Source organism: Macrobrachium rosenbergii, chromosome 51 (genome assembly GCF_040412425.1).
Source record: "Macrobrachium rosenbergii isolate ZJJX-2024 chromosome 51, ASM4041242v1, whole genome shotgun sequence".
Taxonomy (NCBI): domain Eukaryota; kingdom Metazoa; phylum Arthropoda; class Malacostraca; order Decapoda; family Palaemonidae; genus Macrobrachium; species Macrobrachium rosenbergii.
The window spans coordinates 49,323,707-49,342,888 of NC_089791.1; the positions used below are offsets into that span (position 1 = coordinate 49,323,707).

At 41.1% G+C, this 19,182-nt stretch overlaps 1 protein-coding gene across 7 annotated transcripts in view; it reads right to left on the reverse strand.

The window, feature by feature from the left end:
- The window catches only part of LOC136833386 (DNA (cytosine-5)-methyltransferase 3A-like), a 332,296-nt gene that overhangs the window by 107,079 nt on the left and 206,035 nt on the right, over positions 1–19,182 (reverse strand). For all 7 annotated transcript variants that reach the window (XR_010851452.1, XM_067095457.1, XM_067095458.1 and 4 more), the window contains 4 exons: positions 13,019–13,110; positions 9,796–9,897; positions 9,333–9,438; positions 424–579 (listed from right to left, as the gene is read on the reverse strand). Coding sequence is in view for 6 of the 7 variants with exons in the window: in XM_067095457.1 (XP_066951558.1) it covers positions 424–579; positions 9,333–9,438; positions 9,796–9,897; positions 13,019–13,110 (456 nt within the window). In the remaining variant the exon portion in view is untranslated. The remainder of the gene's footprint in view (positions 1–423; positions 580–9,332; positions 9,439–9,795; positions 9,898–13,018; positions 13,111–19,182) is intronic.

The following is a 19,182-nucleotide window of genomic DNA, read 5'->3' on the forward strand; positions in this document are numbered from 1 at the left end:
TTGTGACCATGAAACTTGACATTCTATAGTCACAACTCATCAAAATTGCCTTTACTTTCCTTGCATTGCCTTTGCATCTCATGCGGTAAATATAGGCCATCTGAACGTAATATCCGAGTCTATAATTTACAAATGATATGCAGGTACTGTACTTTTATTTGCTAGTAGTCCAATATAAGTAACAGAAATGTTATAGTTCTAAAACCAGCCCTCGTCATTTAATATTCAGATACAGATTCTTTTACATCATTTATAAAATGCAAGCAAAATAAAAAATGGCAACTGTCATTATAAAACAGCGCAACATAATCCAAATGAATAAAATTTTACTATAGACAGTTTTGTTATTCATAGCAAATTTACAAGGAAATCTTTGGAGTATTCATTAAAGTAAAATGTAAGCATCTCAACTGCTAATATCACCTTTAGGTTTCCAAACACCCCTTTCCTCTGCACATGAGTCTCCAGAATTGGATGCTGATGTGGGAAAGAATGAAGCCTCTGAAGTGGAGAACTTTTCTCGTAACCTCATTTTCCGAATGCGGCTGAGACATCGGGCCACATTTTGAGAATACTCGCCTGCAAGAGTAAAAAAAAAAAAAAAAAAAGCTTACAAACACTTCCACACATTCTAAAACATTCCCAGTGGTAAAACACTACTGATCGTACAAAATACAGTAATACCCCTAACTTGCGTGATTTGAGTTGCGAGAATTCACAGATACACGAACTTTTCATTGGAACCTAACTAGTTGTTATACATGAGTTTTTCACAGAAACACGAACATTTGCGAACACTGAGAAACCCTGCAAAAGTGTTTATGTTTAATTTTTTATGTAATTTATAAGCTTTCAAGCTTTTGTGTACAGTAATACCTCGAACTTGCAACACTGAGAAACCCTGCAAAAGTGTTTGTTTAATTTTTTTATGTAATTTATAAGTTTTCAAGCTTTTAATTGTAAATTAAATAACATTAAATATTATTAAAAGTAATAACTTCTCTGTCTCTCTCTTTCTTTTAGTGAGATGAATTTTTATGGTACATGTAAACAGGTATGTTTATTTGTATGATAAATAAACTTTTTAAGTAATAATATGTACTAATTTTCAAATAATAATAATACTAATACTAATAATAATAATAATAATAATATTATTATTAATAAAACTGTAATACAAAATTCGTATTATCTTGAACAAACAAATTCTTCCCTCATCTTTTATAAGAAGGTGGAAGGCAAAAGCTGTCAGACATGTAATTTAACATAACAAGAATGGGAGTGTTGCTAATCAGTGGTCAAATCTCTCTCTCTCTCTCTCTCTCTCTCTCTCTCTCTCTCTCTCTCTCTCTCTCTCTCTCTCTCTCTCTCTCTCTCTCTCTCGAATAATTCATAAAAAAAAATTTCACTCTCTTAAGTAAGGACAACTGTTATCTCTCTCTCTCTCTCTCTCTCTCTCTCTCTCTCTCTCTCTCTCTCTCTCTCTCTCTCTCTCTCTCTCTCTCTCTCTCTCTCTCTCTCTCTCATTTCCAGAAGTTAGCCAACCTACATATTACAGCACTGTTTCTCAGTATGTCATTAACTGTACAGTAGATAATTTTGAATTGATCTAATTTTACCTGTACCGTTTACAAACTGTAACTGCGCAGTTCTAAAACATAGAGACATAGAGCATTTCAGAACAAAGAGAAAGTGACAGAATAAAAGTTTGTAAAAACAGGGTTGAGAAGACTTATAAAAATATATTGGTGGAATGGGGGAGAGATTCACACACTATATTCTTAAGTAAACCATTTATTTCTTTTTTTAAGGGTAATGTATTAAGCTAACTCTCTCTCTCTCTCTCTCCGTAATACTGTAATTCATAAATAATATAACTTGACATTTCAAGTAAGGACAATCTCTCTCTCTCTCTCTCCCTCTCGCGTGTTATTCTCTCAGTCTCCGTAATAACTGATAAATAATTTCACTCTCTTAAGTAAGGACAACCCCTGAACCAGGCAATTCTTTACTGCTCGTGTTGGTTCTCTCTCTCTCTCTCTCTCTCTCTCTCTCTCTCTCTCTCTCTCTCTCTCTCTCTCTCATAGTTAGCGCTCACACATTTTTACAACTTATTAATTCTCTGTACGTCTTTACCTGTACAGCAGATAGTTTAAATTGATCTAATTTGACCTGTATTGTCTACGAAGTGTAAATGCACTAGTGTTGCAAATATGTTCTAAAACATAGAGACATAATAACTAAGAGTTGTATTAGTCAAAATATAAAACATTGTTTGTTCATGAAAAAGCATTTCAGAACAAAGAGAAAGAGACGCAGAATAAAGGAGTTGTTAAAAAGAGGTCGAGACGATTCTAAAACTACATCGGTGAGAGAGAGAGAGAGAAATTCTCTTAAAACTCTCAATTTTTATGTAAACCATTTATTTCTCTTTTTTAAGGGTAATGTACGAAGCTAACTTTTAAATGAAATTACAGTAACTTTGATTCCATTTAAAAGTTAACTTAATAATTTGGGAGTATGATTAGGGTCATGTTTAGTGTTTAAACTTGAGAAATATGCATTTATTAGCATTTTTAGAGACCATGCCAAACTTACGCGAAAATTCACCCTGCGCAAGGGGTTCTGGAACCTAACCTCGTGTAAGTTCGAAATATGACTGTACATTAAATACCATTAAATAATAAAAATAATCATTCTCTCTCTCTCTCTCTCTCTCTCTCTTCCTGAGATGAGAGAATTTTTATGGTACATGTATACATATGTTTATTAGTTTTGTATGATAAATTAATCACTTATCTAATAATAAGTAATAATTTTCAAATATTAATAAAATTAAATAATATAATGATAATAATAATATAACTGTAATTACAAAACTTATACTATGTATGTGATACGTATTTTAAACAAACAAATATCATTCCCATATCTTTTGTGAACTCATTCAAGGGCAAAGCTGTCAAATATGTCTAGTTTATGTGACAGGATGGGGGAGTGTTGCCGATAGCAGGTCAAAGGATTCTTAAGTAATCTCTCTCTCTCTCTCTCTATCTCCGTAATAATCCACAAATAATTTCACTCTCCTAATGTAAGGACAACAATTCTCTCTCTCTCTATAATAATTCATAAATACTTTCACTCTCTTAACCCTTAAACGCCGAGCCTCTATTTACAAAAACGTCTCCCGTATGCCAGCGGCGTTAAAAGTTAGCGCCGAAAGCGGAAAAAAGTTTTTAAAAAATCACAGCACGCTTTAGTTTTTAAGATTAAGAGTTCATTTTGCTCCTTTTTGTCATTCCCTGAAGTTTAGTATGCAACCATCAGAAATGAAAAAATATCATTATCATATATAAATATTGAAATATATGACAGCGCAAAAAAATTTTCATATATAATTTTATACAAATCGCACTGTGAGCAAAACGGTTAAAGCTAACGGTTATTTTTTTTTTGTATTGTACACTAAATTGCGATGATTTTGGTATATAACAAATTGTAAAACGATCAAAGCAACACAGAGAAAATATTATCACAAAATGATGCATGAATTAACGCCATGGATGTAAAAAATTTTTTTTTTAAATTCACCATAAATCGAAATATTGTGCTAAAGACTTTCCGTTTGTTGGAAAATGAAGATAATTGATTGAATATTACTAGACTGTAAGTGTTTTAGCTTACAATTGCAGTTTTCGACCATTTCAGTCGAGTTAAAGTTGACCGAAAGTAGAATTTTTTCTATTTATCGTGATTTATATGAAAATATTTCATAACTGATAAAAGCTACAACCATGAGTTATTTTCTGTTGTATTCTACATGAAATTGCGCACATTTTCATATATAAAAGTTTATGTAACGACTAATATAAAAGGGTGCAAATATTACGACAACGTGACAAAAGAATTTCTGAGATGTTCGGCCGAAGTTACATGGCAGAGCGTAAGGAAAATGTTTTTTCAAAAATTCACCATAAATCGAAATATTGTGCTAGAGACTTCCCGTTTGTTGAAAAATGAAGCTAATTGATTGAATATTACTAGAGTGTAAGAGTTTTAGCTTACAATTGCATTTTTTTACCATTTCAGTCGAGTTAAAGTTGACCGAAGGTTGAAATTTTGGCAGTTATCGTGATTTATGTGAAAATATTTCAAAACTGATAAAAAGCTACAACCATGAGCTATTTTCTGTTGTATTCTTACATGAAATTGCGCACATTTTCATATATAAAAGTTTATGTAACGACTAATGTAAGATGATGCAAACATTCACGACAACGTGACAAAAGAATTTCTGAGATGTTCGGCTGAGTTACGCACAAGCAGACATAAGGAAAAGTTTTTTTTCAGAAATTCACCATAAATCGAAATATTGTGCTAGAGACTACCAGTTTGTTGCAAAATGAAGGTACATGATTGAATATTACTAGAATCTAAGAGTTTTAGCTTATAATTGCGTTTTTTTACCATTTCGGTCGAGTTAAAGTTGACCGAAGGTTGAAATTTTGGCAGTTATCGTGATTTATATGAAAATATTTCAAAACTGATAAAAGCTACAACCATGAGTTATTTTCTGTTGTATTCTACATGAAATTGCGCACATTTCATATAAAACTTTATGTAATGACTAATATAAACGGTTGCAAACATTACGACAACATGACTAAACAATTTCTGGCGCGGACGTAGGGAAAAAGTTTTTTTAAAAAATTCACCATAAATCGAAATATTGTGCTAGAGACTTCCAATTTGTTGCAAAATAAAAGTAAATGATTGAATATTACTAGAATGTAAGAGTTTTAGCTTACAACTGCATTTTTCGACCATTTCGGTCGAGTCAAAGTTGACCAAAGGTTGAAATTTTTTGTAGTCGACGTACGGTACATCCACTCGGCACCCAACAGACAATTTTAGTCGACGTATGATACATCCAGTCGGCGTTTAAGGGTTAAGCTAAATTTTAAATGAAAAAACAGTAACTTTAATTTCATTGAAAAATTATCTTAATACTTTGGGAGCATGATTAAGGTCATATTTATTGTTTAAACACTCAAAATAAGCATTTATTAGTATTTTTAGAGACCGTGCCAAACTTACGCGAAAATTCACTTTGTGCGAGGAGTTCTGGAACCTAACCTCACGTAAGTTCAGGGTATAACTGTATAACGATAATGGAGACAACAATACTACCATAACTATCAAAATGTTATCAACAATGATTAAATGAATATAAGCACAATACATTTTCAGATAAAAGTAATCTTTAAATCTAGTTAGAGAGAGAGAGAGAGAGAGAGAGAGAGAGAGAGAGAGAGAGAGAGAGAGAGAGAGAGAGAGAAAATGTTATGTATGTTAAGTATTATAACATAGCAGCACAACGACTTATGTTTCCATTCTACTATAACTGTCAAATGTTACGTGCTTAGTGTGATGCTTCAATAGTTGCACACTAACAGGATCATTATACAGTATACTGACTTTTTGGGAACTCTCCATTTAAGAGATCTCTTCACACTCATACTGTAGTATAGACGGATGAATAAATTTGTTTTTATTTAGCATTTCCCAACGTTTTGAGAGAGAGAGAGAGAGAGAGAGAGAGAGAGAGAGAGAGAGAGAGAGAGAGAGAGAGAGAGAGAGAGAGAGAGAGAGAGAGAGAGAGAGAGAGAGAGAGAGAGAGAGAGAGAGAGAGAGAGAGAGAGAGAGAGAGAGAGAGAGAGAGAGAGAGAGAGAGAGAGAGTAATTGTCGTAAGTGAGTGCTTCGGTTGTTGGAAGAGGGATGAGGTCGTTAGTTTGTTTACGGCGCTGTCTGTCTGTGGAATATGTGTGAGGATTTTTTTCGGTTTTGAAGGCAGTTTTTTTTTGAGTCTTTAGTCAGAGCTAGTGCCGGTCAGTGGTTCTTGTGTGGGACAGTTTTTGTCGTATGATTTTCTGGGAGTTGTTGGTCTTCTTGTTGGTGTGCTGTTTATTCGTGTGTGTGTTCCGTTTCTTTTTCTTTTTGTATTTCCTTGTTGTGTTTTGTGGTTGTTTGGGTTGTGGTTGTTACTGGCGGCCTTATCCATCTCCAGCAACCGAAGATCAGGTGAGTGTTGTTTGTTGTTTTGTTTGTGGGTTTGAATTCACACATAAATTTGGCGCCCAACGTGGGGCTGTTGTAAAATAGCCGTTAGGATTGTTTGTGGTGGGTCGAGGAGAGTAAGAGGTCAGGATGAGTGAGATAGAGAAACTGAGAGAGGAACTCCGAGTGGTTAGGGAACTCCAGGGCAGGCTGGAGGAGGAGAATGGGAGGCTGAGGAGGAGAATGAGGTTGAGGAGTCAGTTGGAGGAGATGGGAGGAATGCTAAGAAGTGCAAAAGAAGAAATAAAAGGGGAGATGAAAGAGTCAGAAGAGAGAATGGAAGAGAGGGTGGATAAAAAAGTTGGAGGAATGATGAAAAAGGTGTGGAAGAAATGGTGAAAGGTATGTTCAAGGGTGTTTTTGGAGAAGGGGCTGTTGGAGGCAGGTTCTCTGGAACGGTGAAGGGGCAAGAGAGAAAGAAAAGGAGGAAGAAGTGAATGGAAGCGTGAGTGATGAAAGTGATGTGGAAATAGGAAGTAAGAAACGAGAGAATGAAAGGCAGGGTAAGGAAAAGAGGAATGAAAAGCAAGGGAAGGAACGGAGGGAAAATAAGAATAAGTCAGGGGAAGAAAAAGGGAAGAAGGGAAAGGAAAGGAAACTGGTAAGAAGGGTAAGGAAGTGGGAAAGGCAGGAAAGAAGGGAGAGGGTGAAGGCAGTAGTGATAGTGAGGTGGATGGAGGTGAGTGGATAAAAGTGGATAAAAAGAGGGGAAGAAGAGTGTAATGAGTAAGATGAATGTAAGTGCAGAAGTGGACTCTTTTGTATTCGAAGAGGGTATGAAAGGACAGAGTGAAAGTAGCGAAAGTGAGAAAGAAGTGAGAAAGGCTATGTATGTGAGGAGGTACCCTGGTGTGAAAAGTATAATGAGTATGGAAGTAGGGATGTGCATGATTTCTTTAGGGAGTATGAAAGGTTTTGTCAGGATAAGTATGGGAAAAGTAAGAGAGTGTGGGCACGAGAATTAGGAGAATATTTGACTGGTTTTGCTTGATATGTATAGGGTTATTATGAATGTGGGGATGTTGAGTATGACAAGGTGAAAGCTAGACTAGTTGAGCAAGCGAGGCATATGAAAGCGATGTTAAGTATAAGAGGAAGAATGAATTTGATGAGGCAAGAATGAAAGCTGGGGAAACCTTGTCACTGTATGCTTGTAGGCTGGAGACGTTGGCAAGGAAGAAGTTTGGGGATGATGGGATAGATGAATGTAAGGGAGTTAGTATGGAAGTTGTTAGGGACAGTGCCAGATGGAGTTAGAGAATTTTGAACTTGAGCGAAGGAGAAGAAAAGATGGACGAATGAAAGGTTGACTTGGGGAGAAATTTTGGAAATTGTAGAAGATTATGAGCTTGACAGGGTTATAAAAGAGAGCAGAAGTGTAAGTGTAAGGGCTGGGGTAGATGAGAGGGTACCAGAGTTCGGAAGCTTTAGGGATGCAGTGTTGAGGGGCCCAATGAGAATGGCCGATAGTGTAATAGATAGGAGTGTAAGAGCAAGTAATGTGGAGGTGCCAGGGAGGATGAATGGTGGTTTGTAAGGGAACAACGGGTTGGACGGGTTAGGGATAGTAGTGTACAAAGGGAAGGTCATGAGTGAAGTCGAGCGAAGTGTTTTAGATGTGGGAAAGGAAGGACATACAAAGAATGAGTGTAGGTGGCTTTAGGGCGTGTTTCGGTGTGGGCAATCGGGACATTTGGTAAGGGAGTGTCACGAAAGATAGGGGTTAAAATGCTACAGGTGCGGACAGGTGGGTCATATTGCTAATGGTTGTAGGGTACCGAGTGAATGTAATATGTGGCAACTGTGGTAAGAATGGGCATTATGCGAGAATGTGTTTAGAACCAAGAGCGAAGTGTGTGTCGAATGTGGAATGGAAGAGCATGTATCAAGTGTATGTAGACGAAAGAGGGTGACTGTGACAGCGAATTCGGGAAACTGAGTGTGAAGGGGTTCAAATGGGTGGATCCTCCAGGATGCAAGCGAATGCGTGCATGTACGTGAGGGGTTGTTGCATGAGGATCAGCAATTTGTTTTGATAGAGTATGGTAGGAGACGTAAGAAAGGAAGAACGTAAGTAAACTGAATGGTCGTAAAAATTTGTGTGATAGGGTGTGAGTGCCAAAGTGAAAATGAGTGATAAAGCGTGCACAATGGATGAATGGGATGGTATGAATAGAACGTATAGCATATGCGGGTTTGATATAACTGAGTTGACTGAACGGTAGGGGTTAGTGAACGGTTGGAGGTGAGGGAAAGTGTAAGAGTAAGAGAGCGCGTGCAGTAATATACGGTGATTGAAAGCATGAATGAATCGTTGCAAGAATTGGAAAGGTCAATGAGCGAATGGGATGGGTTAGTTGAAGAATTGGGGGAGGTATTTGGGAACGAGTTAGAGGGTATAGATGAGATTGTGGATGAAATTGAGAGTGGTAATAGTGAAGAAGATAGCGTGAATCTGAGAGAGAATGGAGGAGAAGATGTGAGTTTGAATGTTGCTAGAAGAGAGAATGATTCTGAGAGAGTGATTGCGATGCCCAACGCGATCCTAGAGGACCTGCTAGTGAGCATCCGTGGGTGTTGCGTGTGAAGGCTATTTGAAAGAGGTGTGAAAGGTGTTGGTTGGGGAAATGCTAAAAGGGGGAGAAATATAGAGGGATGAATAAATTTGTTTTTATTTAGCATTTCCCAACGCCAGAGAGAGAGAGAGAGAGAGAGAGAGAGAGAGAGAGAGAGAGAGAGAGAGAGAGAGAGAGAGAGAGAGAGAGAGAGAGAGAGAGAGAGAGAGAGAGTTTTTTTTTTTTTTTTTTTGAGTCTTTAGTCAGAGCTAGTGCCGGTCAGTGGTTCTTGGGAGGTTTTTGTCGATGATTTTCTGGGAGTTGTTGGTCTTCTTGTTGGTGTGCTGTTTATTTGTGTGTGTGTTCCGTTTCTTTTTTGTATTTCCTGTTGTGTTTGTGGTTACTATGCGGTGGTTGTTACGTATGTCTTTATCCATCTCCAGCAACCAAGATCAGGTGAGTGTTGTTTGTTGTTTTGTTTGTGGGTTTGAATTCCGCCACAGTAGATGTAACAAAAGGTCCTTTGCATTTGGCCGTTTTGAAAGGTGTGTGAAATTACCAAATCTGACTTAAATTAACGAGTCTATAGCTTTTAATTTTGAGTTAATACTGGGGGTTAAAAGATGAACACAAAATATTCAACTGCTTTAATACTCTACCTTTTCCAGTTGCCTTGTTCTTTAAGCCTGTCAAGCCATTTTCTCCCCACTTTATATAAGCTTTCTTGTGGGTGAGTTCTTCCAATCCAGACTGCTGTCTGCACTCCTGAAATGACAAAACTGTTTGTACAAAATGGAAAAAATTACTAAAATAAAAAAGGTCTGAATCGTACATGAATTCAAGCAGAAGTGCGTGAGACAAAAGACAGTGGGGGGAAAAAACCACTGAACCTCCACCATTATAAATGGATGGTGATGATGGTAATGACTAACCATTCATAAATTAATGTTTGTATTATAAATAACTATAGTTAGCTTTACGCCTTGGCTTCAAATGTAAAGCTGAGGAAATGGTTATCATTCATGGTAACAACTATAAAAGAATCTGGTGAATATGCTACCTTAAATATCAAGACTTAGCATCAATATAATTTTGCAACCTCTTCATGATAATTTACCTTACCTTGAGACATTCCAAGACAGCAGAGTTGTAGCTTGGATTGTATATATTTACAAAAGTACCTTGGAAATACTTTGCAAAATCCTTGATGGCAGACAATGGCACCTGAAAAAGTAACATTATATTCTTACATTTGTAAAAAAAGAAGTATGCAAAAGAAAAATTAAATGTATAAAAATAATGCTTTAACACATGCCTATATGTTTAGACAAGAAAGAGGGACTAGGTCTGGAACTGATAATGAATAGCAGTAGGCAAGGTGTATCCTACTATGGAAAATGTCATCATTAAACAAAAAAGGTGAAAGTCTGAGAGAGAAATATACACCTGAACTGTTTTGGCCTCCTATTTACAATTTACTATATAAAACAATCTGACTAAACCAAGCTGAAACTCTTAGTTCTGTAGGGGATACCACTTACAGTGGTGCTTTGAGTGGTACACTATACAGTCCTAAAGTAAAGTAAGTATACCTTAGTTTTACCAGACCACTGAGCTGATTAACAGCTCTCCTAGGGCTGGCCCGGGATTAGACTTATTTTATGTGGCTAAGAACCATTTGGTTACTTAGCAACGGACTCTACAGCTTATTGTGGAATCCGAACCATCATTATAGCGAGAAATTAATTTCTATCACAGAAATAAATTCTCTAACTCTTCATCAACCGACATGGGAATTGAACTCCGGCCCATCGAATGACAGTCTAAAGCTCTACCGAGTCGGCCAACAAAGGGCTACTATACAGTCCTAAATGTTATTTGTGCTTTCCCTTCAGCCCACTACATTACTTTGACTTTTACTTTTCACGTGTTCCATTTGACCTAATCTTCCTTTTGTATCCATCTTCTTTAATACCCCTTTCTCCAATTTTCATCTCTCATCTATGATCAAACTCTTCAGGTCACCATAAAGAAGTCAAGAGTAAAGCTGGCCATACACGTACGCGACTGGCATCGGGTTTGTCCTGCCGGGACTAGCGCACGCTCCAGTCCTCTTGGGTATTGCCCACACACGCAGATGACTAGCTCGACACATATTTCAAGAGGGCAGTCCTGTACTGTCTTGATAGTGAGTTTCCACTCTTTGATTTAGGTCGTGTTAAAGCATGGCACCAAGCAAAGGAAGATTAATGCAATAATGAGAATACGAACATGAAATTTGCAAGAAAAAGCGTAAAGTATGGGTGAAGGAAGTCATGGCTGAGAAAGAGAGAAAAGAAATTATTTAAGAATGACTGATGATACCTTCGAGACCTTTTATTCTATTATACTCCTTTATACTACTGTATATTTCATCTTTTTTTCTATATATACTCAATGACATTTTATTGTAGGCTACTGTATTTCAGATGGTTTTGTTAGCGTACAGTGTAGCGAGATATTTCACATATATATCAAAATGAAGGCAAATGCAGATTTACAGATATGCACAATGAGCCTTAAACATACATATTTATGTCTGTATCATTGAACAAGTTAGAACAAATTTGGATTGAAAAAGAACAGTGATTTTATTTTTTATCCATCAGCCTAGGTCTTAATAAAAATTAAAAAATTAAAACACGCTTTTATTAAAATGCATAAAAAGTAAATATATTATTTTTTTTAAGACACACCAGGATTTTCTTATAATTAATCATGTCTATTGGGGGAATAAAAGCGTAACCCAAACATGTAAGGAAATGCTACAATAAATCAAAAAATTATATTCTGTTCCTGTAGCATTTCCTTTCCAGGTTTGGCGCCCACGCTTATATTTTTGTTAGACATGATTAATTGTAAGAAAATCCTGAAAGTCAAAAAATTAATGCTTACTGTATAGTGCATTTTAATATTTTTTTTATTTTTGTACTTTTTTAGTTTTGACAGAAATTGTAACCGATGTATAACTGCAAAGTTAATCTAAATTGATATCTGTTTACGAGGGAGGAGGAGGGAAGGGGGAAGGGTGAGGGGAGTAGGAAGGTGAGGGGAAGAGGAAATGGGAGGGGATGAAGAAGGAAAGGGGAGGATGGAAGAGGGAAGGGGGAAGTGGAGGGGAGGGAAGATGGAAGGAGAGGGGATAGGAGGCGAGGGGAGGAAAATGGGAAGGGGATGGAGGGGAGGGGTGGAGGAGGAAGGGGGTGGGAAAGGGGCTGGTGGAAGTGAGGGGAAGGTGGATGGAAGAGGGAAGGAGGGAAGGATAGCTAAATTAACCTTTGATCGTGGGTGCTTGGGGAGGAGGGAAGGGGAGCGGAGGATACAGCTAATTAACATTTGATCGATACCCAGAAGGGGGAGAGGGGTGGTGCATGGGAGGGGAGGACACAGCTAAATTAACACTTGATAGTATGCTCCGGAAGGGGGAGAGAGAAGGGGAGGGGATGGGAAGGGGGATAGAAGAGGGAAAGGGAGGGTGAGGACACAGCTAAATTAACACTTGATCATGTGCTTGGGAAGGGGAAGGGGAATGGCTGGGGAAGGGAATGGAAGAGGAAGGGATGGAGGGGGAAGGCCACAGCTAAATTAACACTTGATCGTGTGCTGGGGGAGGGGGTGGGCGAGGGAGGAGGAAGGGGATGGAAGAGGGAAGGTTAAATAAAAGCATGTAAAAGGAGTTGGCCCGTGCAAGACGCGCCAGTCATCACGCCGCCAGTCAGTTCAACATGCTGAAATGACGACGGGACAGGTCAGTCGACAGGACTGGCATCAATAGCCTACATACACGTTAAAGACTGACCGGTTCGCGCCAATCACTATGAAATCAGCGCGCCAGTCGCGTACGTGTATGGCCGCCTTAATAGATAGGATTACAGAAGTCCAAGCTTTGTATGTGAACCTCCTACATAAAAATATTAAATACAGTTGGCCCTTGCCATTCAAGAGGGCAGGAAGTTAAACCTGATAATAATTCTTGACCCTGAAAAACATTCCCTTTTCAATACAACAAATCTTTAGGTCAGCAAAACCTTAAATTTTTTCCATGGGGGTTTTTCTCTGTTAAAACTGACGTATATTGTGTCCCTTACTCTTGGTATAAATTTCAAAACTACATTCCTGAGAAAAAATTTAACTTCCTAAAATGACAGCACCTTAACTTTAATTAACACCCATGACTGTTCAAGGATTTTTTTACAATACTAAATAAATACAAAAGTTGTACCTCTAGTAGTACTTAAATCTGCAATTCATAATGACAAGAAATGGACATTAAGAGTTAAAAAAAAAAATGAAACTGATGTTTTACCATTGTTATTCGATAATCTCCAAACCACAAAAGCCATGCTTTGTCTGCAGGTGGCCTCTGCTCTCCACACTGTTCATAGCAAACAATCACAGCTGAAAAAACATATCTAAAGTTACAAGTTAAATCAAAGACTTAAGAACAAAGTATATATATATGCTTTCAATATTGTGGAACTAAAAACATTCTCTAAATAAAAGAAACTGAAATACTAAATTTCACATATCTAGTAGCAAAAGCATACAGTCAAATGATGTAAAAAACAGGTTTTGACGTAGGAAAAACCTATTTTTGATAGTCGCTGTCAAGTCCTCAAGGAGTTACCTTCCATGGGTCTGTCAGAGCTCCATGTTGACCAAACTAATATTAAAGAATTCTCTTTTAGTTGGTCTCGTGGCCAGGTATTGTGTCGTAATGGTAAACACTATAACAGGTGATGGAGTACGTAATGGACTCAAAGATAAGAGGGCTCTTTCCCTTATTTTACAGTGAAGCTGTACCTTGGTTCTTTCCTCTGCCAAAACCTGCAAGAAGAGGAAGTGGTTAATGTGCACGCACAGTCCACCATATTATTGACAATGGATTGGTGCGGAGACCAAGAAACCATTACTTTCTGTTGGTCAATGCAGGATGCTTCCTCGTCCAAATCCCTTACCTCTTCGTCAGGGAAGTGGGTGGGTTTTGAGGACTCAACAGCAACTACCAAAAATAGGTTTTTTTCTATGTCAAAACCTGTTTTTTGATAGCGTAGTCACTTGTTTCATCCTAAAGGGGTTTTAAAAAAGAAATTGACAGGTGATGAAATGGCTTAAGCGCTCAAATTTTAATCCCAACAACACCCCCCAAAAAAAAATTTCTGGTCCGAGGTCAAGCCACAAGTTTCAAGCCCCATTCTTTATTCCAAATACCCCTTAGGTTTTGGTAAAAAAGAACAAGAAACTAAACATAAACTTATGTTTTAGGAAATGGTTCTACAGTGACTTACCTAAGCATGCTGTTTTGGTTGTAGTATTGTCACACCTTCCCCCAAGGTTTACCTAGAGGTCACAGCAAACATCCCAGAGAGTTCTACTTTCTCACACCCTAGCACAAACAAACCAATCTCCCTACAAGGCCTGAGAATAATTTTAGTGTCCCTCATTAAAAAGGCAAATCCACACTCCTTTCCTAGGTCACATGATCTTAGGAAAGTAAGTACATCGTTGGCCTTCTTCAGGAAATGTCTCTTTCGAAGAAGTCTCCGAATGTAGCCTACAGGGTGGTCATCAGAGACATTATTCTTAAAACATTGTTGCCATGATCTCAAACAAATTCGACTACACTGTGTATCAGTAGGTGATATGGTTAGTCCTGACCCCAAAGGCGCTACAGTGGAAAACCAGGGATCTTCCTGACGGGTGGGTATGCTAACAGTTAGCAACAGCATGTAGATCTCCCATGAGGAAGGGAAATCGATGCCCTTCAAGTGAAGGACTTGGCCAAGGGCAGTTGAACATATGGGATGTTCAACTGCCCTCTGTAGCCCCAGAAAAGCTGAGACGGAGAGAAGCTTCTCTCGGCGAAGAAGGACGAGGAAGTCTGCTACCTGCTGAAGAGTAGCTCCTACTGGAGAGAGACCACGTTGACAACACCACCCACAGGAGACGGTCCACTTCCCCTGGTATCCAGATACCTGTGTCATTGTGTGGCGAGAAAAACCCCTCGCTCGCAAAAGACGCTGGATGGTCTCCAGGCGTGAAGTGACAGACCTTCCACATCCTGGTGATACTTCTCTATGTGTGTCTGACATAGCAGGTTGTGCCAAGGGGGAATCTCTGTCGGTACCTAAGAATGTAGAACTAGCAGGTCTGGATGCCACTCAGCATGTGGCCACTTGGGAGCCACCAGGGTTAACCTGAGATTCGGGGTGATCATGACCCTGTTAATCATCCGGCGAATCAGACAAAACAGAGGAAAAGCGTTAGCCTCGAGATTGTCCCATGGGTGTTGGAAGGTGTCTTCTATAATTGCCCATGGTTCTGAAACAATAGAACAGATCACCGGCAGCTCCTGTTGTGCTGGGTTGCAAAGAGATCTATGATTGGGAGGTAACAAAGATTAGGAAATCTTTCCAGAATGTCTGGGTGTTGCAGCCATGTTGCTATTGCCTGACCCTGGTGACTGAGCTTCTTTGCCACTACGTTCCAGTTCCCCAGAATGTACCTGGATGACAGCTCTATCGAGTGTGCTACCTAACACTCGTGCACTTGCACAGCCAACATGTGGAGCTGAAGGGAAACCAGTCCCCCGCCCCTTGCTCGTTGACGTATGCCACTACGTACCGTGTAATTGTCACTCATCAACACCACGGAGTGCCTCATCACCCGATCCTGAAACTCTTGTAGGGCTAAAATGCCGCCTTGAGTTTCAGAATACTGATGTGGAAGTGTCAGTCGTTCCAGTTCCACAAATCTAAAACCAGCAACTCTTCTAGGTGTGCAGCCTATCCCTTAGTCAATGTGTCCGAAAACAGATTATCTTGGGAGAGGGAGTGCCTAATGGCACTACTATTTTGAGGTTCCTAGCCACCAGGATAAGTCCTTCCTTACTGCCTCCAAGAGATGAATTGGGAAGAACTGGTTTCTTGTCGGAGATCGAAACCCCTTCATCCTCCATTGAAGTGAACGAAGGTGAAGCTGCCCATGAGGGACCAACTTCTCCCAGGACAACAGATGACCAAAATCAACTTGCCACTGCCGAGCTGCTTGGTCTTGTCGAGACAGGAACAACTGAGCTGCCTCTCTGAACCTGCTGATACGTCAGTCTGAGGGGTAGATTCTTGCTCTTGCCATATCTATTAGCATGCCCAGATACTTTACCCTCTGCTTAGGTGTGAGATCGGACTTCTCAAAATTGATCAGGACTCTTAGGTCGCGACAAAATTCGAGAAGTTGGTCTCTGCCCCAGGGCAATAGAAAACGAGAGCTCACCTGGACTAGCCAATCGTTGAGATACCCCAGAAGGGTGTATCCAATGTGAACAGGAACGTAGGTGAATACCTGGGGAGTGGTTGAGAGCCCTAAACAAAGTACAGGCGGTCCCCGGTTTACGACGGGGTTCCGCTTCTGCGCCGTCGTCAACCAAAATCGCCGTAGTCGGAACATCGCCGAAAATCGCCAAAAATCATAAGAAAAACCTTTACTTTAATGCTCTGGGTGCATTGAAAACGATGTAAACTGCATTATTATTGAGTTTTACATCAAAAACCTTCAAATTATGATTATTCTGCCATTTTGGGGCCATATTTCTTCCGTCGTGGATCGCGTGACGCCGCTCAGAACTCCCGAACATGCGTCGAAGCCAGGAAATAATTTCTGATGAATATATTTGAAAAGGCCGTAACTCGAACGTCAGAAGTCGGAACCGTCAGAACCTGGGACTGCCTGTACTCTGAACTAGAACATCGTCTCCCTGAAGGTAAATCAGAGGTACTTGCGAGAGGACTGGTGGGTGGGTATTCAAAAATATGCATCATTAAGTCCACCAAAAGCATGAAGTTGGACTCCCTGATAGCATCAAGTACTGACTGTACCGTTTCCAACTTGAACCGAGCCTGGCGAACAAATCAGCTCAGGAGAGAAAGACCTATGACCAGTCTCCTGCCACCCATTGTCTTCTCTACAGAAAAAGACAGCTGCAGAAACCCTGGAGACTGATCTATCATGACTTCTACAGCGTCTTCTTCAGCATCACCTTCACCTCTTCCCATAGGGCGAGGTTTATCAGTGAGCTGGAAGCAAATGTCTGGAAGCGGACTGGAGCATTGGTGAGGGGTGGCAGGAACTCAAAGGTTTCCAATCCAAATTGCTGACATGTTGCCCAATGGCTTGACAGGTACCCAACCATCAATGGCAGCAGGTGGGGAGGAACACTAGCATCCTCCCTTTCTTCTTACCCTTGCCCCTTTCCCCGGATGGGCAGGGGGCTGAACGGAATGCTGCTGAGCACCCTTCCTAGCAGGGGCAAAAGAAGACTGGGTGTTCCTGTGGGGGGCCCTTGGACACCTGGGACTTCCTAGGACCTGAAGAGGAAGGGCCAGCCTGACTTGAAGGTCGGGCTGCAGTGTCACACAAAGACCTGGAGATCTTGGCCACAGCCTAGTGAACAAGCAGATCATTATTTTCGATCCTTCACCTGTCCACTGCGGCATCCACCTTTCCTCTAGGGAAGAGGGAAGCAGAACCCACTACCAGTCCATTCCTGAGTGCCAAAGCCAACTCAGAACCAAAAAGCCTGGTGACCTGAGTCAAGACAGCATCTCTCCTCTCAAGCACCAGTTTCGCCCACAGGTTAGTTGTCTGGTGAACTAAGTAAGAGATGGTTCTGCCTCCAGACAACATCAGCCTCCTGAATGTGGCTTTCTCCTCGGAATTACGAGAACCCGAAGAGGAAGAAGCAATCTTGACCACTTCAGGGACCAAAGATCCATCCATGAGACCATCTGGAATGCTGCCATGGCAGTCGATTCTATTCCTGCTGCCTCCAGCTGCGACAGGGAAACTACCTCTGCATGGAGGCAGTCCAACAACGGACCCCGACACAGGCGAACCAGGTCTGGGACAACCTGTTTGGTCAGCAAAGGACTCTCAAAGTTAATGAAATATTTTCCCTGGTAAGTGAGAAGCTGAGGAAGTGTCTTGCGTGATCGACTAAACCTATGTGCATTGTCCTGCTAATACACAAGAGAATTCACCTGGTCCAAGGCCCTTTCAGCAAGTCACAAACACGGCAAACCCACAGAGACTTGGGGGTGTCCGAGTCCTGGGGCATAGGGCACTCGAGCCCTTCCAGGTCATGGTCTCCCAGGGTTACTGCCTCTGCAGGAGAGGGATGCTTGCCAGAGCCCCCTGGTGATCTCTCTAGCACTTGAGCACACAACTGGTCCGGTCCAAGGGTCGAACCTAGAGCATATGCTTCTGTGGTAGGGATGGAATGGAAGTGTGAATGTTCCTAGTCCTGAACCCTAGGCCTGTCCAGCTCCTGGTTCATGGAAAACTCCGAAAATGGTGGAGAGGACAGGCGAGAGACCCTAGCACCCTTACCTGACCTGCCGGAGGCTGAAGCCCTGGCGGGTGAGTAAGGCCTTGGGCGGTCGTCGACCCACGTGTATGATGGCTGTATGGGTCGGGCAGAACAGGCCTGTTTACACGAACGTGTACAGGGGCTGTCCTGGGGAGAGCGGTCCCGCTCATGAGAGCGTGGACGGGGGCTGTCCAGGGAAGAGCAGTCCTATTTATGCAAGCGTGGAAGGGGCTGTCCCAAAGACATGCTACAGTCTTTTTAGAAGCTGGGGCCTCTACAGTAGAAGACCGGGAGGGGGACCTCCTCCTGCCTTTCCCAAGTGAGCGGACTGGTAGGCCGGCGTCACTGTTCCAGGACCCTGGTACCATTCCCATATGAGAACAGGCAGGGGTGAGTGAGCGCCTCCAGGCTCTGAACTCACTCTCTCTCTTTGGGTCGGGCCTAGGTCTTTTAGACTGGGGACCCTTACTGGACCGGGAAGGTGGCTTCCAAGGACTGGTACCGGTACTACAGGGGTCCGTGGAACTGCATGCAGGAGTAGAAGAATCCTTACCGCCCCAGGAAGGTGAATTCCCGGGACCAGTACTGGTGCCATGGGGGTCCATGTAACCCTGTGCAGCAGTTGCTCCTGCGTCTGTAGACAGGGTGGGAGAGCAAACAAGAGATCCCTCAGCCTCTTCCGTGGAAGAAGACTGACCATCAGAAGCCCTACGGGACTCCTTATGGCTGGGAGAGGCAGCCTTCTTCTTCCTCTGCTTGCTAGCTTTGGAAGAAGAAGGGGAGGAGGTGACAACACAAGAAGATGAAGACGAAGACAATGATGATTCTCGATTCCGCTTCTTCGACTTCTTCTGCTGGTCGCGGCAGGCCTTTCAACAGCAGGGTGTGGAGACGGACATTACCAAGTGAAGATGATGCAGAGGCAACACTAGTAGGTACACTACTGGAGGCATGATCTAATGTTTCATCGACGTAGTGATGGCCCTTGAACAGGTAGACACCGCAACTGTAGACTGCAGTACTGTAGTCACAGTTATGGTGGCAGCAGTTCTGGAAGGTCTTTGGAAGCCTTCAAGTAGTAGATCAAACCCTCAATACTTGACTTC